This window comes from Anticarsia gemmatalis, chromosome 12, assembly GCF_050436995.1.
Source record: "Anticarsia gemmatalis isolate Benzon Research Colony breed Stoneville strain chromosome 12, ilAntGemm2 primary, whole genome shotgun sequence".
Taxonomy (NCBI): domain Eukaryota; kingdom Metazoa; phylum Arthropoda; class Insecta; order Lepidoptera; family Erebidae; genus Anticarsia; species Anticarsia gemmatalis.
Window position 1 is genome coordinate 8,985,299 of NC_134756.1, and position 26,231 is coordinate 9,011,529.

The window sequence follows — 26,231 nt, forward strand, 5'->3', positions numbered from 1 at the left end:
GATATATTCATGACGTGTTCATCAATTGAACTTGATTGAATGACATCAAGACATCAACACTTATGCGCATCAATGCACAGATGAATCATACTAAGATGATTATAATTAACATGTCGAAACGCAAAAACATCGTGTGTAATGCAGAAAGTTCTGGATCAAATCCGACTGTCAGAAGCACTCTAAACTTTTCTCGTGAAAAGTATACCGCTAAGGTACTATAACAATAAAGAAAATTAAATGTGATGTCTTAGCATTCCATTAGTTTTGGTATTCTGGACCTGTCAAAAACAGTTCTTAACGAGATTTAAGCTTCTATCCTGCCCTCTACTAGCTTCCTAGACTTACTGTTTACTGGTTTTCCTCTAGCCCATCTTGTTCTAATAGAATACCTGTATCTCATACCCCGCAACCGTAGTGGGTTAATCTTACACGGTACTTATGTAGTTAACGAAGACTATCACTTCTTCCACTCTTTAGTTTCCAAAGTAAGAGCCCGATTTAAAGCTATATAAAACAGCTGACGAACAACAAAATAAGTTTGCATACAGTTAAACTTGTGACTCAGGTTTATAAAACAATTTTAACACCAGACATAATAGTTATCCTTGCAATCATAAATAGAAACATGGAGTAGGCCAGTCAAACTATTTGCCCCATGGCACTTTATAGCGACCTTAGGAAGGTTCGTTGAACTACCAGCAGTAATACATATTAACTAAAATAAATAGTAATTTATCTTTATAATTTGTAGCGTTTTGTCAGCAGTTCCTGTTTTAGTCCGGATATGACTATGACATATCACCCACGGCTGTCTAGCTTCTCGACTTAATATAATCAATAAATTATGCAACTGTGTTAAGAAATTGCGTATTGTCACGAGGCATGGGCTTGGCATTGACTACAAAACGATTTGTTATGGTGTTAATTTCGGAACATGATCAGTATCTCTGATAAACTGTCAATAATAGAATTAGTCTGACTTTAAACTACCATGGAACAACATGGAAAAATAAAAATAGATTATTGCATGGCCAATTATAGCTATACTATTATATCACCAGCGGCCTGACCCTACTTCGTCCGGGTATAGTACAATTTTTTCCCGTTGATTCCATTCCTGCGTGAATGCACATACGAAAAAAAAACCCGTTTAGCCTAGTTGTTCAAAAACTTAGCGCGCAGGTACATACTTTTTGGCGATGAATTATTACTTATATAGATAATTCATTAGGTACCTACTTTTATAACCCGTAACTTATTATCGTCTAAGTCAATGTAGAGTATATAAACATAAATTGAAAATGTCAGGTATCACATTCCCGAATAGAACCTAAGACCTCGTTCGTAATCACATACACGGACCACAGATACTTACAAATACATTTTGTAATTTTCAAAAGCACAATAATCGGTTCAGGCCGAGTTTTCCTCGATAGATTGAAAGTCTTTTCAATTAAGTTCAGTCTGACGACGCAGTTTATTATCTACTGTAGCGTAACCAAAGTGCTTTCATCACTCTACCCTGCATTCAATATAGAGCGACTGCACGTGCTTTATCCCGTAAAAAATCGATATACCCGCAAAGGGCTCGTGGTTCAGTACATTTAAAACTAGGGCTGTGATGTTTTCAAACTATTAAAATCTTAATTATTGGTAATTACGTATTTTTGCCTGCCTCCACGGCGCTTCCATGGAGTCAGGAGGTCGAGGGTTCGATTCCCACACGGAACAATTATTTGTGCGATCCACATATTATTCTTAGTGCGGAAATTCTCTTCTAAGAAAAAAATGATTATGTTTCTTTTTTCTCATATTATTATGATTAAGCACAGAATTTTTTTTTCTCTTTTTTTCTTATTTAACAATGGATATCGGCATTTTATCAATTCTATTTTATTTCTTATGAAATGTATTTTTCTATTTTCAACGAAAATAGAAAAATCTTTTCTTGTCAAAAAGGGACTGATACATTGTAGGCTTTTTATATTGAGACGCTTTTGTTGAAGAGTATCCAATTTACTGATAATATCTTTGTAGGTTATTACAGACTTCGTATCACGTTAACTTATTTTTTGAAGTAAATAAGCTACTTTGTCTTAAAAGTATTTTATATAAAGTAGTTTTCTAATATGACTGTAAGTAATTTGTATGTATCTGATGTCCCCTGCGGCACAAGATAATATCTTAACACGGGTGGTATCTGATAACGAAAAAATCAATACAAAATACTAAGTATTTCCCGTCTTCTACAGATACATATTTTATGCAAAAGTTTCACATTTAAATTCAGATAAATCTTTTGTTAATGGATTTTAGTACAGTTATTAATATTACTGGAGGAAGTGACCAGAATGCTGGCGTTTATCTTTGCACAAATAGCATTGCCATACGTCGTGGCAATGCTGCCAGCATTATGGAAACATTGCCGGTAGACATCGATGTGGCGGAGTACTAAAACGTAGCGCGATTTCCATTCTCTCTTTTTTTAATAAATTGTGTATATTTTATTTAGAACTAGCTGATCCCGCAAACTTCCTATCGCCTAACAGCTGATTTTAAATAAATAAATAAGTCATAAATGTTTTTTCTCCATAAAACTATCCCCGTACTTCAAGGAAACCGTACTCCAGCCATTCACGCGTGATGGCGTGATTAAGGGAAATAAGGATTCATTTTGTCCAATAATATTTATTATTTATTTATTTCAATATTTATATGTTTAGAAGATAAGCATAGTCTAAAATGATTTAGTAATTAATATACACTGCAAACACGCTTTTAGTTATGATTTATATTATTAATTAATGGAAGATATTAAGGGTTCCTAGTGTGGAACTCTAATACTATGTAAACAGTGTAGGGGATGTTTCTGCTCTCGGGTGCAGCCAGCCTCGGCACGTGCAACACGACGAATATAAATGAGAAAACATACCAAGGAGCTACGAATATTATGTTACGTAACGAACGTAAATCATAACGTATATTTTGTAGAGGGAACACATGCAATGTAATGTTACCTATATAAAATATATGCTAAGGTTTCTTTGTTTCACGTAAAAAAATATTGAGACGATTTTTGTCAGGGTGACAGATTATGATGCGGAGAAAGACCCGACTACTTTTGTTCAAAAACTATTTTTTTAGCAACTGAAATAGAGCCTGAAAATCCGAACGTTGACGTTACCGTTAAGGTCTTTGAATGGATAGGAAATCTGTATCACCTATTTTTGTTAATGTCCTTACAGAAACATTAATACTCAGAAGAAAGAAAGAAAAAACTAAGTTCTTTGAATTGACATTAAAGATTAAGTCGAGTGATCATTTACATATCTAGAATTTTCTATCAACTTCCACAACACATCATTTGATGCAGTTAAGTAATTTAAAGTTAATCATCACTATAATCCATATCACGTGAACAGTACAGTGTGCACACGTGGCGACCTCTACAATTAGTTACGTCTTCTACTTAATCTGTTGTAATTAACGTTATTCAATAAAAACTGCTCATTGTAGTACACTGGCCTTTGTGGCGCAGTGGGTAGTGTATCCCACTGCTGTTCGTGAAGTCTTAGTTTCCTGTGTCGAGCAAACTGCAATTGGTCTATTGTAAATTATATTTGAATGTTTCTCAATAGATTTTTTATATTTCGCCGGCCTATTTGATCTTTATTAAAACCAAAACATTATAATCGCAATTTTTTCGTGTAAGATGTTTGAACAAAATGGACAAATTATAAGTTGAAACATTCATGCTGCGTCATATTATTTTGAATGAAGGGCATCATCTTACTTCGAAAAACTGTTTATTCTATTAGGAATCAGATGGTAATATAATTTATGTTGGATCTTGAAGTCCCATAAATGACCTTAACTGGCGTTTGCGTCACCACTTACGTCACGTCATCCAATTTTTTTCAATAGACGTCACTACAAGACGGGACAATGGTATCTCCTATAAGAGCCGCCATCCAACCATCGACGTAAACTATCAATGAGTTGCATAACAAAAGGTCATAAGTGCATTTTTTCCTTTATCGCGGAAGTTTAATCATATTATTATGCTATTGTAATAGTGAGATAATTAATGATGTAAGTGCATCAATCTAACTATCTAGGTAAGCAGTGCATACATGAGTTGTTTGCTAATAGATAGACTATCAGTAACATCAATATTATTATGTTAGAAGCGTTTCTGTACTGTTTGTAAACAGTATGTTATCTGATTTAAAATCAGAAATAGGGTCTACTCATATCTCGCAATTATGTCACCTAGTGTTAGTATTTTTGTATAGAGCTTTGTAGAACATCTCTAGTACGGGGTACGACTAAATACCCAAAACTATCGAGTAATTAGAAATTTTAACGATGATAAATGCACGATGTTTCGATACTGCAGTATCGATCATCGAGCATTTATTCGTAGACTTTTAGAAAAGCGCTACATTTGTATTATGAAACATTTCTCTAAATATTTTCGAAGTGTTAAGAAAACAAGCTTCTTTGACAATCTAATTGAATTATAGTTTCATATAAAAAGATTTCTTGTGTTACTTCTAAAAATGTAGGTATTCAAGGATATCGACAAACGCATTGATTGTTATGAATTAGGACTACAAAATGTCAAATTTAATTACATTAATTAACCACTGGTCAAAAACAAATTATATTTCTTTTGAAACATTTTCAAAAAACTTAATAAGCATATGCAAAACTCGAAATTCTACATTGCTACCCCACTGCCTGGTATAACTATGTACTTGATAAAACGAAAAACACTGACAGTATTTCAAATGTTTAAATTCATAATTACAATCCCTACTTCAATGAAAACTCACAAATACATGATTAAAAGTAAATCAAACAGCATTAGCGATATTTAACACTCACACTGAATACACGTATCAACGCAATCATTAAAAGCAAATATTGACACACAAACCTTCGAAAAATCAATCAAAAATTATCCAACCTGTAAATTTTCATCATAAAAATTGTACGTAGTTGATTATTTCGTAGCTTCACAACTGGCTAGCGAGGTGAAAGGGGAGGTCGGCTACACGATGAAAGGTTTCAGAGATACGTATACACATACAGCCAGCACAAACAACGCAGATGAAAATGAATAATCAACAGAAACTCTTCTTTGTGGAACATGAATACGTTTGCTTTTTTGACCTACTGACTTTTACAAAATTTCTGTACGAATAGGTATACTTAGGCTTTGTATTATATTTTAACTTACAAATTAGGATCTGAAGCTCGATTCTCTACTACTATCGAGTACCGGCAACCGGCTATCTATTGAAAAAAAATCACGACGATCTGATCAGCGCCTCCAGCGGGCTCCGTAAGAACTATTTTGGCTATACATTTTAAACGTCAAACTCTCGGTACTCCATAGTACAGACTGTAGGGAATCGCGCTACTGAAAGACGTAAAGAAAGTGTGTCACTAATTCTAGCCAACTGATACGTATCGTGGTACGTGTTAAAATAATAAAATGCAATTTTAAAAGTACTCATGCATACATTAAAATGTTGTCATTATTAAAAAAGTACATATTTAGTTAATTACCTTGTGATAAAGCAAGCCAGACAGACATACCTACATAATAGAGACAACTGAATATAAACTACAAATAAGAGTTACATTTCAACATTAACCATGTGCATAAATTAGTTCCACCTGACTAAAATATACGAGAGCACATTTTTTTTCCAATATTAGTTGACATTTGAGTGATTTCCGTAAGCCGTCGTTGTCAGTCCATTATTTAATTTTAAGTAGCATTGTCCAGTTTGAACAAATACTTCTTTATGGCTTATCACTGGTGTCAGTTCATCAGCCTTAATGATTTTGTTTTTCATCTTATTTTCTTGGTTATACAACATCGAAGCCATCGATCAAAGTGGACTCTATATTTCCGCTCTTCTATTGTCGTTTATTCAGAACTATACTTATTCGGTTGTGGAGGGCAAAGATTTTGATAATAAACAAAACATCTCGAGTTGTTTCGTATCATTTTTTTCATATCTATCATCATTTTTGCCTGTATCTGTATCCCATTGCTGAGCAAGGGCCATTCCCTTGGATTTAAAGTCCCCTCGGTCGCTTACTGCGTCTGGCCATCCATGATATCTGAAAAAAACACAAGCTAGTTTTTTTACTGTTCCTTCAAGTGCCACACTGATAGGCCCTTTCCACGCGCAACTCCCGTTCCACCGCAATATCCCGTCACGTTGGGCCCTCAAGACTTATGAAGGGAAATAATGCATCGTCATGTCACTTCTCCAACTGCCTTATACTTTCAACTTTTCAGTTACTCACACAAAATATTAATCTACATATTTTCCTTATACACCATTACATATTTACATAATCCTTGCACCAACAAATCACGATACCATTACGTTCTTGTGATCAGATTTTTTGTTTCACGGATCTAAATTATTACTCAAGCAATTTAACACGTGAAGAATCCAATCAATTCTATTTGTAACTTGGCAGAAATAATAATTGTTTCTGGATGGTGTTAAAATACATTTTATAATAACTACTTATACAGGATGAAGCCCGCTGCAAAGAACCTTATATCAATTTAATAATGACTTCAAAAAAACAAACGGTGCACCACTTCGCCTGAAAGTAGTTTGACTTCAATTGCTTGCGTTAGAACTGTTCCTTTTTAACCCCAAAGACTAATTAATAGATATTTGTTTTGACTGAAAAAAGTATTTAATAATAGTCCTGGCCGTTCGAAGGCTAACTGATTTATTTTTAACAGAGAGTAGTTTTAATTTTGATTGTTACTTATACATATATGCTTACATATTTAACGTAATTCTTGTTGCAATATTTATTCTTCCATTCTTGAACATATTCCAAGACCTTTAGATCCTTTTAAAATGAAGTGGAAATAGGTACACTAAGGTTTAACCACAGGACTTACGACTGATTATTACGTATTTACTTTTTACTCTATAACATCATAAAGCATTTGAAGTATTTACAAGAATATTGGTTGAGGAAAATTTATTACAATTCACCGCAGATTACTGCTGAACTAATCAAGATGTCTGATAGTACTATGTGTTGAGAAGAAAATACGTAGTTATATTATCGTTTGTGGTCAAAGAACATCATTTTGAAAAGGCTAATGCATAATAAATAACGTCTCAATACATCAAATTTGTAGAGTTACGGACTTTGGAGAGAAAATCCAATGATCTATAGGAAAGCTGTCACTTTTGCAATTTGATATTTGATTTCGTAGGCTGTTTTCGTAAAAAGTGTAGCGTGAGAATTAAGTTTGACTATATCACCAATTAAAGGGAAATAGTCGCTGTTTTAATCAGTGTTTATTTAATTTTCGTATGAGCAAGTTATAATGTCGTTGATCTCCTTGTTCGTGAAACAATTTAGATCCGTGCTCTCTGCTGACCTAAAAGCCAATTAGAATACAAAAACTTTTATGATTCATTATTTTTTATCAAGTTTTATGATAAAAAATAGCCCATCTTTTCTACGAAATTAAAAGTCAACGGGTGAACGAACACAAATTCAAATCGTTTTGCAGTATGTATAAATAAATCAAAAATCAGAAATTATGAAAACCGAACAAGGAATCTTTTTGTATTTTCAAATTATCATCATCATCATCATTGGCTGGACTTCAGCTATTGCAGATGATTCAATTTTCTACGAATAATTTCTGCAATATTCATAGACATATAAAACTTACGATTACGCATATTGTAAATGTCATATTTAAACAAACCCGTTGTCACCACAAACATAATAAGGTTCAAGAACAATTCATTAAGCTTGGAAATAAACGCTTCAATGGAAAAGTTATTATAGTAAAATGATTAATCTCAGATAAAATGAACAAAAGACTTAAATTCTGTACTTAATGATTAGTGGTTACGTATTATAATGATACCTAGGTACTGTTTTAGTTTAATCAGAAAACCGCACCTCGTTCGGTTATTAAAATGCTCTTATATAATAATGTCGTGATAGGTATCTGCTATAATTATCTTCTTATTATTTGTTTCAGTGTAAATATCTGTTTGTTTATGAATTTTTCCTCTGAATTGATTTAGACGATCATTATCTGAGATAGAGCTATCTCTAACTTTAGACAACATTAAAAATGGAATGTCGTTAAATTTTTAGTAACCACCGAATTTTTTTAATACTTTTTAAATCACTCTAACTGTATGAACAGAGTAGTATTTTTGTTACAGCTTTAACAAAAGTTTCAAAGAAGCGTCGAGCGCCTTTTTGGCGACGGCTACATTTAAGCACGAAATTGTCACTAAGTCGCGAAATTACACGCACTTAGCATGTATTAAACCTGCTGAAATGTAATATACGTTCTATTAGAATATACGATAAGAGAAGACCATTTTCATTAATGCTTCTGCCTTCAGGCGTAGGCTGAAACATTAAAAGTTATTACGAATGTAACAAAAGGTCAATTGCTAGAAGATATTGTTATTACCGTGTAGAATCGTATCGGTTAAGCTATCTGGTAGATGAAGTGACAGTCTAAAATAATTAACGATTTCAATTACGGCTTGACACATTAAAATATAATTCTATTCTATCGTATGGTCAACCAAGTGTCAAAGTTTACAAGGCCTTTGACGTGGACTTAATTTTCAACACACGGGACTAAATTTCTATGTGTCCTCCGAAACACGGAGACGCTTTGTTCGAATATCACTTTGCGGTCACCTATCTATGGAATAATCGCGGTAAGGATTCTTTAACTCACAGATCGTTAGCCGACGACAATTAGCTGTGAGCGTGATATAAAGAAGAATTATCAAAATACCCCCCAGAAATAGCAATATTGGGCCTTAATCTAAAATAAACTTGAGAGAAACTTTCTAACTGTCGGCTTCAAGGAATCGATTTTCTATTCCTGGCAACTGTCGTGGGCATTATAACCTTTGGCATTTTCCAACTAATAAATGGAATCAATTTACTTCATAATTTAATATCACGAGATATGACTTATCTATATAAGTTTTATAAAGCAGATAACAGGTACCTATATTGTATGTTTGTAATATTACAAGTTACAATATTCTCCAGTAGGATTTTCCACTTGCGTGGGAGGTACCAACTGGCTATCACTGCTGTATTAAAATTAATAACAGCTTTATCAATTTTCTTAGGGTTCCGTACCCAAAGGGTAAAACGGGATCCTATACCTAAGATATACACAATAAACGTGATTTTTTAGTAATTTTTAGCTCAATATTAAAAACGGTAACAGATAGACGCTTCAAATTCAGCAGATGATAGGAAACCCTTCGTGCGCAAGTCTGACTCGCATATTTGTATATATTTGAACAGCTGATTTCATCAATCAGTGTGTTGTGTTCCTGTTTCATTCAAAATATGAACTGTGAATGACTTCGCGTGCTCATTAGCGTGTTGTTAGCGATTTGTTGTTAAATGTATGATGTAAACTGTTACAAACACTGCCTACTACACATGCATCTATTACACACATTGCTGTGATTCATCTGTTTTGGAGCCCAGCCAGGCGCCATCTTGTCTCGATTGCCGAACTCGATATTAATATTATTGAGCTAAGAAAACAATAAGACCAAAAGAGAAATATTCCCTTATCCACATTTATATTGTAAATGATTATGTTCTTTGAATTTATTGTTTCAGTGATTTAATCTACTATTTATTCCCTTTTAAAAGAACGTCTGAAAAAAACCGTGATATCACAATATTGAGTAATTGTTTATTGTCAAAATCCAAGATCAAGTGGCGTAATTTAATTAAACCTTTAATACTAATAATATAATATAACGTGTGCAACAGTACATCAAACAATAATCAAATTCAGCCGTCTGATATACTTTTGTACTTTCGCAATATGTTTATTTGTTTTTTTTCTTTATTCACAGTCCCATAAACAAAAATTAGCTTTACTTTAAAAAAAAGTAATATGTTTATTCGTATATGCTTTATTTACAGTCCCATAAATAAAAGTTACCAGTTACTTAAAAAAAAACCTGACAATTTTTCTGTCTATTATTTAATGAATAAAGATAAAAATTATCGCCGCGAGGTGAACGGTAGACTTGTAAACGAGTGCAAAGCAAAATTCGGATATGTAATGTACCTACTTACAGCAATGAATAGAAGCAATTGAAATTTTGATCGTAGGAAACGGATCATGTTTATGCTAATTATATTACAATCTAAGTTGTTAGTCAATTTATCTCGCATCTTATCTTAGAGACTATTTATTTAATACTTAATTCTTACTAATAGCGATGAAGCTGGCGTGTATTAATGCAATAAATCACATCTTTAATTTTGTAATTGATCATGAACAAATATTTTTTTATTCAGGAACTGTGTCATGGGCCCGTACCACTTACGCCGATATTATGACTAATTTATTAATAAAATGGATAATTAAATATAAAAAAGGCAAATCAGTAAAACCTCATTTTGAATCTAATTACTTAGATGTATCAATGACCACGACAAAGTATGGTTTTACTTTAAATCGACAGTGAAAAACTTTATATTTTCTCTTTCTACATAACAAATACTTTGTACTCGATAGATTAATTAGGAACAATCGAGCATTTTTCATAAATTATTATTTTGTGCTTAATAAGAAGAACAAGTAGCTGCAAAATGCCAATTAGCCATCATTATTATGCAAGATATTATTAAAATATAAATGCAATAAAACCCTCGTCGACAGAAGCTACATTTAAATATGCATCATTATAAAATTCTATGATTACGACTAATTAATCCGTCCTATCCGTTTACAGTTATTCAGTACCTAAGTACATCCAGAAAAGTCCTGTTTACTCTAGGCTTGTTTAGATAAAACAATAACTAAACTAGGACACCAGCATTCACTTGCATAGTCGGTGCAGAATAGAGATATGAAAGGAACAAGAGCGCGGGGGCGCATTCGAGTCTAGCTAGATACAGCTTTTATATAAAAGAAGCGCCATGTTTCGCAACCATTCGAATTTGGAATCTCGGCGCGATCCTACCGAGGAGCGCTGGGAGCCGGAACGCACCCGCATTTACGCGCCATAAGTGACAGATCTTATTGTTCTAAATACAAATTTTAAATAATTATTTTTTCAATATGGCTGTTACTAGTGCCAGGAGTATTGTGAATTTGAAGGAGAAGGGCCATTTCGAACGTGAAAATGCCAGGATTAATAAATACACGGTAAGCTTTTACGATTTAATTTATAATTGACAAAATAATAATGAAAATCTCTACAATTTATTAACAAATAAATAACAAAAATACCAATGTCAAAAAAAATATTCAGCAAATACTCAATGAATTCCTGAAAAATTTTTCACATTCACAAATGTGGATTACAAAAAAAAGGTTGTCTTGGTTTCTATTTTTCCTACAATTTTATTCAATACGATTGAAGCTTATTCAGTAACTTAATTTTTATTAGATAATTATGATATTTACATAATTACATTGCGGATAAATATTTTTTCCGCAATATTTGCTCGTTCAGACTACAACGGATAGAATGTATTGTAGTTTAATATTTATCTCAAGATTTAAATTATGTATTAAGGTCGCTTATAAAGTACTACAACACAAGACTCGCCTATGACATAATAAGCCCTTTGTCATTAATTCCTGTTATTAAAAAATCACAGCGCTATTGATATAAATTGTATAAATTAAATCGTAACATTAACTTTACAATAACATGTAATTAAAAAAAGGTTATAAACTGGAAAATCATAGACTTTTAAAATTCTTAACTGAAATAATCTTTAGAATAATTGTTTACGATGGATCTTTAAATACCATTGACAATGCCTTATTATAATTCTATATCTAAAACTACACTACGATTCTGTCAGCTAAAGAAAAAAAACAAATAAAAAAATATAAACCATATAAGAGAATAACGCCATCCTTTTCAAAATGGGCACCCGATACATGACTATTTATTTAAAGCAATCAAAAATTAACATTTCATTTTAACTATTTATAAAATAATTATGCAATTCATTAATTTACTATACTTGCTTATTTCGTAGCAATTGTAACAAGTGATCGTCGCATACTTAGTCGTAAATTGAAAGTCTACACGAGGTTCGCATTATTGTGTAAATCGAGTACTCCAAGGATTGTTGTTCAAACTAACATAGATTTAAGACATTTAAATACAGTCAAGGCTTAGGAAACAGGATAATACTAAAATTACGCTTAAATAGGAGACTCAACTAAACGTATTAGCAAAACAACATATCGTTAACTTTAGAGCTATAGTTACCCATTACAAAGAGACTGGAAATTCATTCCTATTTCATACATAAACTTAGATACTGTAAATAGGTGTATGATATTTATTTTAACTTTAGTTAGGCATCGTGTAGGCTACATTTTATTATTTGAATATTTCTTTGAAACCGAAACTAACCTATAAACATTTTTTTTTATTGTTTGGCTTTTTTCAACCAAAGACGCTCTAATATTCACCAAAACAAAATAAAGGAAGCCAGTATAAAAACTTTCTGCTAGTTTTAAGTTTTGGTGCAACAGAAACTTTAAACTTGTTGAGTAAAGCATTTCAAATTTTTTGTCGTCACAAAAGCGACTTTGTCACACAACTAAGAAAGTAATATATTATTACTAAGCCTTAATAATAACAAAATATTAGTTTATTTTCAATTTGTCTTTATGATGTTAAATATAGGGCGGTAAATGTCCTCAAAAGCAAGACAATATTCTTAATAGCAAAACGGAATGCGTTGCACATCGTCCGCTATAAAACTAATATGAATAAATTAATGTCTACGATACGCGTGACATAAACGACTGGATATTACTAATATCTGCTGAACGAGGGAGCTCGTACTGGAAAATATTAACTTCGTGACAGACAAACATACATACAAATATGCATGTAATTGAATGTGTGACGCTATCTAATAAAATACGAACTACTTAATTCTCCGTACTAGGTTTTTATGATCCGGGTAGCCGGTCCTCTGTGGAGAAAAAACCACAGTGTTTTTTCTAAGTATTGTAACCTTAAGTATATTAATTAATTGATGACAAAAAATTAACAACGCTTTGTATGAAGCTGTTAATTGACACTTGAATAAGATCAATTGTCTTTGTTAAATATAGACCAGAAGGGAGGGAAATAACTATTCGTAAAAATGCGTCGGTGTACCAAAAAGGGTCAAGTTCCTGTTTTACTTTATTTTATTAACAGTTAAATTACAAACAGAAAAGACGTATATAAATATTTTTTAATACATTAAAATATTGAATAATATAATATAGGTGGAAAATATACATAATCGGTGATGTATTGCAAAAAGGTCAGGTGTTTAGTACTCGTAACCGGCGATCCTGTATGACAAGATGTATGGATACGACTTAATACACACATGAGAAGTTTCGAATCGTACCAAGTGGGGTTTTCTGATATTTAGCCCTATGGGAAAAGACGTGATTTTATGTACGTATGTATGTATGTATGTTAAACAATAGAACTAAATTTTGTCCATTGTCACATATACTAACGTTCGTAGTAGAAACGTCGCTCTGGTTTCGAGTCCAAGGTCCACGAAATTATTTTTAGTCAACAAGAATTCTATTTCTAGACTTCAGATGTCCTTATGCAACTACAACAAGAGCACAGAGTGCACTAGTCGTAAAATTTAAAGATGTTAATGATTGCAATTATTAAATCTATACAATTTATTTGGAACGTGAGAATACTATTGATTAAGTTCTAATAAAATTATTATTATCTAGTCATTTCTCCAAGGGCTTTTAGAATATAAAAGATAGGATTCAATTTTGTATTTAATTATTCTGTAAATGGGTCTCCACCATTTTAAAACCACACTACAAAAGAGTTTTATTGTTAAAATGAATTCAGGAAACTAACTATTTTTCGAATACTTCATACTGGCATTAAATAGCTTTACACCGATATAAGTGGAAGAGAGAATGGAGCCTTTTACATTGCGGTGTAACAATATGGGCTGATTATAATAAATTATAGAATTTATTTATCGAAACAATTAAGCAAACCAAAATCTCTTAATTATAATATCGACTACCGACAACCGGCTAGTTATCGATAAATTTTGCACGAAAATCTGTTTAGCGCCTCTACCGGGCTCCGTAAGAACTATTTTGGCAGTACATTATGAATGTCAAAACCTCGATACTCGGCAGTACAGACTTTACGGATTCGCGACTGATCTAACTTTCTTAAAGTACCCTTACATATAAAACCCTTGAAATACTATTTGTAAACATATCAAACCCACAATTTTTACGTAAACATGAATGCTTATAAACCATGAACTTGATTCCTCACGTGATGTTACATCCACGTGATGTCTAACTAAACGTAAGCGGATACTTGCAGTATCTAATTGTTAATTGTTCTCATTAAGATATATGGTATACCTACTTTTTCCGACTTCCGGAACCAGTAACAGCGGGTGAAACTGGCATAACTCAAGGACATTACTATTTATAGAGCCCTAGTAATTATTATTATAGATTTAGGTACTTATTTCGTATATTTTACTAAGCCCCCTGCTGCTTTTTAAATTAAACGACATTTAATTTCTCGGATTTCGATACCGTTCTAAAATACATTGAAACGTTGGATATTTCCACTATATTGTTAATTCTGCATTCCACATTGAATGCAGTCACGGTCAAGGACTTTATCATTATTTGTACAAAGTTACGAAAGAATTACGGAACACAATGTAGTTTATTTATTTTCTATTATCATTTTACTTGGTAATGCATTTTCAGGTTATTTTTTTCACTAACTCGCTAACCGCGGAAATAAGCAGTTATGTTAGAGGTCGCATAAAAAAATGATAGTCAAACATTGTAGTATTTTTTACATTATTATACAAGAATAAATCATCTCCGTTAATTGCTCTTTGTATCTCGTGATTTTTAAGCAAAAAAGCAAAGGTAAGATGCCGTAATATTACCGTAATTCTACAGCACTTCTAAGGGACTAATATCGAATGTGGAAACGCACCCACCTCACAACTTTTACTATTGTTTATCCAACACCTTCTCACACCTCGAAGAAACCCAAAAAGCTATTTAATACGGATACCCTAATACATGTTTAAATTTCCGCACTCTCGCATAAAAGTTTTTATTTTTTAGCTGTAGTATATGAACTTAACTTAGGTCTTAGGTCCTGCTTTTTCTCGCATTATTTTTCAATTTCCTACAATTCAAATATAATTTACACAACGTGATTTATTATAGTACTAGTACACTTTCCGTAGCTTCATTGCGTACATTTTCCTAAAAATCCATACAACACCCACAAAAACGGCAGCGCGTCTAAGCATTCATAGAAAAACGATAAATATTCTCGCGCGAGTGAACAGACCTTGTTCACGATCAACACCAAGGTCCAGAGTTCGATGCTCGGCGCATGCCTTTCGCTAAACAATTATGTGTCCATTATATGGGTAACTCGCTGGCTTGTATTTGAATGTCAAGTTCACTATTGCTTTTGTGTCTACGGCTCTTGAGATTTTAGATGATTTATTAACTCTAGGTTAAAATGCAGTCGGCAAGTCGACTTGTATATTTCGTGCTAAGGTCAAATGCAGATATAGTGACACGTGTAACTTTACAGACAAAGATATATTTAGTATGTTTTGGTTAGTGGTTATTTTATTCATTAGTAGTGCATTAGTTTGTATGATTTGTGATTACAGTTACAACAGGTATTTGAATGGGTCCCTTATTAAAAAGTAATTTGATACTATATTTAAAAATTATAACACAGATATATGAACAAAAATGAGTAAAAAATTTACAATTATTTAAAAAACTGTATTTTAATTATTCTAACTATTTTTTGCACATCCGCGTATAAACTGGAATTCACAATAAATTAACTGCAGTTAAATAACCATAAAATATTGGTTAAATTCGTTCGTTTAAGTTTTAACTGACAGCTAATCACAGACTGAACCTTGACATTAGGAGATTAATTACCTTTTACGATACCAATAGCGCTTTGATTGAAACGATAAATTATTCCATAGCTTTCCGGATGTTAATGAATTGGCCTACTTATGTAAATAAATTTATATTAAATACAAATACGGGTGCGAATAATTAATATTTATTTTGCTTGCTATCATTTAGTACAGTCAGCCAAAAAATATACGTGTTCACTATCACATTTCCCATCGTGCTTTTTTATAAAATGGACAACAAGCAATATGTAGCGGTTGTTAAATTTACCTCGAAGCTGTTTCTATATTTACACTGTTAAAAATGCTTTTGAAAATGTACGTATGTTACAGTAATAAAGTAGTCTCTATGATAAAATAGTTTCTATGATAAACTAGCCTACTGAATCAAATAAAGAGAGACATGTGTTTTATTGGTTTTGCTAAGAAACGTTGCACTACGTTTGAAACAGAGTTTTTCAGAATAAACTCGTCTAGAATACATTCATTGCACATGTAGGCCAACGCTACAAAGGCAGACGGGACAGTAAATAAATGCCTGCCGTCTCTTATACCAGGGAGCGTCGCGATGCAAACTCATTGTAGAATTTGAACAATACAGTCTAGTAAAGTCTCTTAAACAGGATTATTAGGACTATGCTATGGAGTATTATAATATAAATAAGTACGTAAATAAGGATTAAAACTCTGACAAATTGTTGGACGACCAAACTAAAAATACCGATCAAATTTTTCCTAAAAAAAACTCATGCACTTTTCAATATCTGCAACCCAGTGTACTGTAACATTCGGGAAACAATGGAATTTTTCCAGCGCTAGTTGTAAAGTCCGCAATTTATCAAAAAAACGTAGTAAACTATTTATTGGAATTACGTAAATATATAGAAAATTTGTCTTCGAATTACACGCACGTAACAGCGATTAGTCAATACGGAACTCGAAACAGAATAAGATGACATGTACGAAACCATCTGCTAATTATTTATTTGAATTTTTCGATTCCCAGGCGGGATAAAGTAGTATTAATCTTTAAAATTTTGATTATACATTTATTGTTAATACATTTGTTTAATACATTTATTGAGGGCATGCAAAGTCCCCAACCCGCACTTGGCCAGCGTGGTGGACTCAAGGCCTAACCCCTCCCTCATCACGGAAGGAGACCCTTGCCCAGCAGTGGGACAGTAATGGGTTAAATTTATTTATTTTATTTATTATTTTCTCAATTTATAGTAATCTAGTGTTTGATAACGTGTTCGGTATATCGTAACAGTCGCCTCCATAACTTGGGACTAACAATGTTAATGGCGAAACTCGGGTGTATTTCATACACCCTCGGATACGACAGGCGTGATATTATCTATGTGTATGTATTTTTTTGATTGATCTGTAACTAGAGTAATCTCAAACCGTAAAAACTAACACACATCCTTTTTTATGACATTTTTTATTGCATATTTGAGCACAATCAGGAAATAGGTTCACACACTGACACAAAAACTTATTTAGTTTCACATGAGTGCTTTACATAGATAGTTGGAACTAGTAACCGTTGCGGAAGTTATTCAGACACATTACCCACTAACATAATAATATTATTAATAGCATATAAAGGAAAAGAATATTTACTATGGCAATTTATTTTTATAACTATTGTCAAGCATTTCACTTGATATGATTGGCGTGGTATTAAATTTCGACACCGTTTCCCTTCATGGGTTTCGATTTGTTTTGTTAACATTTTTCTATTATACGGTATAGTTTTCTTTTCATTTACATGTATGTATATGTTTATTTCCTTGCCAGTGTGGAATTGTGTTTTGAAGTAAGCAGTTCGTCTTTAGGGTAAACACGACATACTTTTCAAGTTTACATGTAAAGTACAAATCAAAACCTGGAAATAAATTGTCTATCGCACTCAGAAGCTATTTAAAGAATTAACTATGATTATGATGATTATTAAATCCCATGTCTTTTTATTAATTTCAAAGATCTGAACAACAGATAATATTTTGATAAACTTATTTCGAAAACTCCACTTATACACGGTCGTATAAATGCGGAACGAAAAACTAGAATGTCATGAATGAGGATTTTAAAACTTTGTGAATTTGCTTATTACTTAATGACAATTCTAGACTGTTTTCCGCAAATGATAAGAAGCTAAACAGGCTGTCTATTTATTCATTAATTAACTAAAGTTTTTTCCTTAATCCAATTTGTTTGGTAGAAACACTACCCAACAAAGATTAAAAGACGGCAGCCAAGTTTTCAGGCGCATGATAAAATTATTTAATTATTAGAAAAAAAGGACTCAAATATCACTTTGAAAGTGAATACAGTTAGTTGTATTGAACAACAATACGAAATCCAGTATCCATTGTTTAAATCTTCTTGTTTACATGTAATAAATCTTTTACAAAAAATATTAATTTATGGATTCTTAACAGCTCTATAATTTATGGCTTGAAGCAGACAAGACAGGTAGTTCCGCAAAAAAAACTTGATCTTCATATCTCGATGACCATTCGTCTAGCTAATAAAATATACAGCAGCCTGTATAATATAATTTGATATTTATATATGTACTAATAATTGTAACGGAGTCTATATATTATAAATAAACATTGTAAATGAAAACGACGTTGATTTGAATAATGATATTAATAGATAATTGAGATCAAATTAGTTAAACTTAAAATCAATTTAAAAAAAAAATAGGTATTAAGAGTAAATTATGTGTAGAAATCAATATAAACTTAACCCATTTATGTTTCACTGCTGGGCAAGGGTCTCCTCCCGTAATGAGGGAGGGGTTAGGCCCTTGAGTCCTAGTAGAAATCAATACTTATGAAAAACTGTTTAACATTCTTTTCAAGATTATTATAGTCCGAACTTCGTAAATCAAGTTTCAAAACAGTTGAATCTCAATAACCGCCAAATAGAACTCAAGATCAAATTATATAAATTATGCAAACGGAAACACGTGTAAAGCAAACACAGAATAAAACAATAAGCAGTTTAGTTATCTATGTACCATCATCAGCTTAGCCTTTCCTCTTAGCCAGTCTTTCCAGTCTCACCGGGTGCAACGAAATACCAGTATTTTGCATGGAGCGATTACTTATAGGATCCAGGAACCAGTTACCTGGGTTATAACACGATACCTTCGGTAAGACTGGTTGTCAGACTTTCAAGCTACTACTATCTTGAAAATTACAACCCTCAATATGCACATGCCTTCCGAAATGCAGAAATCTCGGCATGCATAATATGGTCACCCATCCACTGGCAAACCTCAGCAAGCGAGGCTTAACCTAAGATTTCGATTCGCTGTTGTTACTTAGGCACGAGCTCTGTCTTTATCTCTATATTTATCTATGTATAAACAAGATAAATACCAGTTTTACTTCCTACTCGAAGTCCGGCAAACTTGTAACGTTTTGGCATTAAGCAGCGATCTTTTCGCACAGCCTTGACACAGAGAGAACGTGGCAATGACCGTTACATCATGTTATGTTTGTTACCGAATCGCAATATTATGTTATAAACGTGTAGTTTGGGAAACTAGTGCGATTGGGCTTAAAACGAGCGTGCGATTTGACTTGATTAGGTTCGGGAGTGGGATGAAACAATATTGCAGTACCTATGAGTATAGTAGTATAGTGCCTATGAGACCCGCTCGCGCGCTATTTTGGGTGAAACAGAAAAATATGATTTATGGAAAAATAAGTAGCCTATACGGCTTTTTAATACTCCCTATGTTAAATTACATGAAAAACGGCTGTAAGAACGTAACAAACGGGCTTTTTATATTAGTATTGTATGTAAGTTTAAGTTACAACGTGTATGTTCATGTGACATATATTTTATGAATATGTGATTACAATGATTAGAGGTTATAAAATTATGAAATATAAATAAAATATGTTCAATTAAAATCACATAAACCGATCTAACTAACCAGTTTGGTACTATAAATATTAAATTAATTGTATCCTATAAATAAAACCTATAAAAAGGTGGCCCATAGTACAGTAGCGTGTAAAATGACACTTATCATTTTATCAGTCTCGTGTCCGAACCGTATGTCAATCCACAACGTACTTAAATTACTACATACATTTTATAACTAGACTTGCTTTCCTCCCGCGACTTTGCCCGCATGGAATTTCATTCCCTTCGCTGAGGTATTTACAAAAATTCCCTCTTAGTACTCCTCTACATTTCATTTCGAATATGCAGACCAAATTTTAATGTTCTTCGCTCAATAGATTCGGCTGTGCATTATCCGTCAGTCATTCAGTAACGGAAGAGTTTTATATATGTTGATATTTTCAAAAAGTATTACAAAGCTATGCAAGTTCCTATGTAAGAAAAGGATGACGATACGAGTGCCGTATAAGCGCTATCCCTTTTTCACGATAGCAATTGGATCGCTACGGGTACTCCTTACTATGGACGTCATAATTTCAGCTTACACCATCTTTAATGACAGACTATAAATCTAACCACTACAACAAAACATTGACGTACTTGTTATCAAGTAATGATAAATAGTAGTAAATACAATACACTCACGGCACCATTTTCTCACGGAAGTCTTAGAACATAATACTAGTTTATCTTATAAACGTATTATAATGTGACATGTTCACTTTTCTTGATAACTTCCTTAGTGATCTTTAGATAAACTGATAATTCTTGATAATCATTTGGAGGTTTACAATTTTGCATACAATAAATATTGTAACGAAATAATTTTAAATGAATCTGCAAGAACTAAGTATTTTAGTATTAATTGCTGGTAAAATAATGATTGATAAATGAGAGTAAAAATGTATATTAGTGTAATTGAACTATACCTAAAAGCGTGTTACACGATTCTCTACTATTATCGAGTATCGACAACCGACTAGCCATCGAAAAATTGTATATGAAAATCTGATCAGCGCCTCTAGCGGACGTTGCAGAAACTATTTTTGGAGTACATTTTAAATGTCGATACTCGATGGTTCCAACTGTGCAGAATCGCGCTACTGACAACAGAATTGATATCACCAAATACATCATTTTCATGTTTTTGACAGGTAATGTCAGAAGAATCTTCCAAAGTTGTCAAATTTTTTCTTCCGATTTTACTTAGAGATGAAGAACTTCGGTGGTTTTTATGTTCTTTTCAAAGTTCGGGCCTCTTAACAAACAATACCATACTAAAGCACAGATTTTAATAGCATAATAATATCGGTACTAAATATTCAATCAGGTCGTGATACAATAGTATCAAGAATGCAATTAAGCTCTACCTATTTTTTGCACCAACTCATAGATTTTCCTGATTGTCTTACACGCGGAAGTTTTTGCGCATTGTTATATTAAAACTTGATATATTATAGACGGTTAAACCTAATAAGGTGATCGGTCAGGTCGCTTACTCACTTCTCTCTTCCGGTACATACTGCCGCATTAGATCGTGATTGTCTTTGCTTCCGGAGCATTATAGGACACTGATCTTGTGATAAATGACTAACTAATCATATTGGCTATAAATCTCTTATTTGTTTGGCTATTGTTATAGCAGGTTTTTTTAAGATCTTGATTGTAATTAAAGATAAAATATGACTTCTAATAAATCTGTTGGCGGCTGCTATTGACATAACCAGTTGCCTCAGTTCCTCATATTAGTCCCAGCTCCTATAATTTTTTTATGAAAGGATTCTTCGTATTGTGTGAATTACTTAATTCTTTTCACTAAGACCTGAATGTCTATCATCAAACTTCAGAAATGTTGACAGATCCCGTATAGGGAATCTGTTAAAAATGACAAAATTTTATTTTTAATGAAAATTTTATTTTCCAAACGGGAATTATTCATCAAAATAATGTCGTATGCAGATAAAAAATCGGTCCTTAGACATACGTCCTAACTTAAAGCCGCATAGTTTCCATGCAAACCAGTTGAGTTTTAAATGATTATGTTGTCTCCATTATGTTGCCAACTGCAATGAATAAATTATACGTAGTGCAATTAAATAGACCCATTCTATTGTCCTGCATGAGTAAATGGAAAATTACTATAATTTTTAATACCTAAATGCGTTGTTTTTATGCATTTATTCTGTGCGCGAATGAGACACGCCTCCATGTGGTTTTATAACTAGAATATGTACAGGACTTCCGCACTGAGAATTAATTCTATATTACGGTGGACATTGCACAGTAATGCAATTGCATAAATAACTAAATATAATAATATGTTGGAACATGTTTACCCATAAGATAACTACAATTTACTTATATCATAAATGCGACGATTTGTCTGGATAGATAGATGTATTGATTATCCTATGATAACTGCTCATACATAATACTCATACTTAACAGATTTGGACAAAGTAAGCATGACATCTTAGATAAAATTTATAACTTGGATTTACACTGTATACCTCGAAAAGGGTTTCCATGCAGATACGAATTTATTAGACCATATTCACCACGTCTAAAAATAAAACTTCCTATAACTAGTATTAGCAACAATTTACTAAAAGTTTATCACGGAAAACAAAACGTGTTCTAACATCAAAGCCTTCACTGCAGTTTGTTAATAAATTGATGTGTAGAGTTCATTAACTCTCCTTGATATTTTATTAAATTGCAATATTTCTTGAATATTTATTTGGCATTATTAATCTAATGCATGCAAAAAGTGTAAAACATATCTATGCAATTTACTACTGTAATACGAGTTGGACTTCCTAGTTTGTATTTGAAGCCTATTATTCAATCCATTCGTTGAATAAAAAACTAATATAAGTACAAGTAATTACATTAAATGAAGTTATTAAAAGGCCTAATAAAACGGATATTATTTTGTTGTTATTAGATAGATCCTTCTGATCTATCTAATAAGTTATTTAGAGCAAAGAGCTCTAGCTTACCTACTAGATCTCTTGCATAAAAACAAAGAAACATCTTAAGTTAAAGACTGCGATCGCGAGACCCTTAGGGCCTACACACAAAACAGAGTTGCGGCGCCGCGCCGCAACGCAACGCGCCGTTCAGCGTTGCGTTGCGGTGCCGCGAAACGAAGCGTTCCGCTACTGTACTATGGAGTGACCATTATTCTCGCTGGAATGTGCGGCGCGTTTCAGAACGCAAAATTCTAGGAAGCGGCAGGCAGCGCCGCCAAAACCGGCGGCGCGGCGCACTGTGGATCGAAAATCGGCTGTAGAAGACATAGAATCTCGATGTCGTGAATGTTATTTTTTTTGATGGAAATGTATTCTGCTGATCATTACTGTTCTATAAAATGTCATATGACGTAATTGTGTGCACAAATGGAAGAGTTATAATTTTTTAAAGAAAATTTTGTATGGAGCTGACATGAAAAATGAGAATATCTCTGGAATCGCAAGGTTGGCCGTTATATCCTTGCACACTGATATAGTACTATTTATTTGTGAATTTTTGACATACTTTATATCGCGGCATCACTTGCGATTTTTTTTCTAAAAATCGTCAAAATTTTCAAAAAAAATATTTTGTTTATGATACATTTAAATGCTTAAGTATGACTATAACAAGTGTAATTTACAATATTTTTTATGCTTACACCAAAACGTTCTTAGAAATCACAAAATCGTACTACTCCTCCTCCAATGGTGTTCTCTGAACCTCGTATAATCTTTGTTTCGGGCCTCTGAAGCTTCTTCCGAAAGACTTCCAATTGGTACAATAGCATTTACTGCAATTATGTCCCCTCCGTGAATCAACAATTTGTGGACGGTTGATGACATGTAGCACCCATCATACAGTTCCATGTATTTTTCAGCGGTTGTTCTAGCGTATTCGTTAAATTACGGCATGTCTACAAACTCTTCAGATGTGATAGCTCTCAGAATCACAGCAAATCTGCGTATTATGTGTTCATCTGATGCAATGATCATCTTTGAATCGATCTTGGATTAGTTTTTACGTGGATGCAATAACATTTTTCAATCACAATTTCTTTTACACGTGCAGCCTATGGGCTAGATATACTCAAAGGGCGTACAGCGCTCTCCGTGTTCAGTTCAACAACGCGTTTAGGGTTCTGATGGGGCTGCCTTGCTTCTGTAGCGCATCAGGGATGTTTGCGGATGTGCAGGTTAAGTGTTTCTTTGCAACGATGCGTAGAAGATGCGAGTCTCTGATGCGCAGGGTGCGAACCAGCTCCAACAGCATTCTAAGCATGATTGCAAAAAGGATGGACTGTCCTTACCTGGTTCATTGTAGTGCCATTTCACATGGAATGAAGCGACAGTGAGCCAGCCATGTACTTTAATTATGGTATGTACTAATATAGATATTAAGTTTTACTAACAAAAAAAATGAGTCATTGTTACTTGTAATAAATAATATTCTATTCTATTCTATTCATAACTCTTGAAAGCCTTCTCCTCTAGCAGACCACTTTTTGTAGTCGAGACGATACGGTATGTGTAAAAATTATTCCATCACATTTATGAAATGCATGCATGAAATGATGATAATCCGGACTCATACACACCAGAAGAAATGGTTTTTTACGCAACAGCATCTAACTTATTCATTTATGTGGTCTTAGCCAAACACATGGCCGCATTGACTTCGCTTTTTTGTACATGTCTATACAAATTTTGCCCTCAATCATCGTCATCATTAATTGGTGACTATTTTCATGTCCCTGACATTTGAGGGAACAAGAGCTGCAATTTTGTTATCCGTAACGAGAGTTTCAATACCCATACCAGTTTTTTCCTTTATGACAACTTTTTTGGTTGCTTTCGAAAAACTAAACTGGACTGGAGGGTAATACATAGGTGAGTAGGGTTTTGGATTCACCCATACGGTATATCGGTATCACCGTCAGCTACTATCAACTGCGGTATCACTTTCATGCCCGCATAAATGTGATGGAATAATTTTTACACATACCGTATCGTCTCGACTACAAAAAGTGGTCTGCTAGAGGAGAAGGCTTTCAAGAGTTATTGCATCCACGTAAAAACTAATCCAAGATCGATTCAAAGATGATCATTGCATCAGATGAACACATAATACGCAGATTTGCTGTGATTCTGAGAGCTATCACATCTGAAGAGTTTGTAGACATGCCTTAATTTAACGAATACGCTAGAACAACCGCTGAAAAATACATGGAACTGTATGATGGGTGCTACATGTCATCAACCGTCCACAAATTGTTGATTCACGGAGGGGACATAATTGCAGTAAATGCTATTGTACCAATTGGAAGTCTTTCGGAAGAAGCTTCAGAGGCCCGAAACAAAGATTATACGAGGTTTAGAGAACACCATTGGAGGAGGAGTAGTACGATTTTGTGATTTCTAAGAACGTTTTGGTGTAAGCATAAAAAATATTGTAAATTACACTTGTTATAGTCATACTTAAGCATTTAAATGTATCATAAACAAAATATTTTTTTTGAAAATTTTGACGATTTTTAGAAAAAAAATCGCAAGTGATGCCGCGATATAAAGTATGTCAAAAATTCACAAATAAATAGTACTATATCAGTGTGCAAGGATATAACGGCCAACCTTGCGATTCCAGAGATATTCTCATTTTTCATGTCAGCTCCATACAAAATTTTCTTTAAAAAATTATAACTCTTCCATTTGTGCACACAATTACGTCATATGACATTTTATAGAACAGTAATGATCAGCAGAATACATTTCCATCAAAAAAAATAACATTCACGACATCGAGATTCTATGTCTTCTACAGCCGATTTTCGATCCACCGTGCGGCGCCGCAACGCCGTATTGTGTGTAGGCCCTTAAAGAAAAACAAGAGGGATTATTGTACTTTTCAAGAAAGTAGCAGACATTGATTTTTCCTAGAACTGTCTGACATTTTGGCGTAGGTTTTACAGATTCGCCCGAACGTCATGCATTCCGAAGTAAAATGCATTTCCACGTTAATTTTTTTTATAATTCTAAATAACAAAACGCGCATCGTGAAAGTTTAAAAGTTACGATGTGCCAAACAGGTTCTCAAATAAGCGCAAAATACAAAAGAAATAACCATCTTCGTGTTCTGCATGTAGATATGCAATCAATATTAGGTTATTCGCTATTCAGACAGTTGTTTAATTACCACCATTAGGGTCTATTATAACGCCATATATCACG

General features: G+C 33.2%; 1 protein-coding gene across 2 annotated transcripts in view; it reads left to right on the forward strand.

Moving 5' to 3' along the window:
* The first annotated feature begins 11,021 nt into the window (after positions 1-11,021).
* LOC142976961 (arylalkylamine N-acetyltransferase 1-like) overlaps positions 11,022-26,231 on the forward strand; it is a 33,422-nt gene continuing 18,212 nt past the window's right edge. The window contains exon 1 of one of the 2 annotated variants that reach the window (XM_076120593.1): positions 11,022-11,245. In XM_076120593.1, coding sequence (XP_075976708.1) covers positions 11,159-11,245 — 87 coding nt within the window. In that variant the 5' untranslated portion in view covers positions 11,022-11,158. Of the gene's footprint in view, positions 11,246-14,862; positions 15,020-26,231 lie in introns of those variants that run through there. The other variant, XM_076120594.1, reaches the window with a different exon arrangement.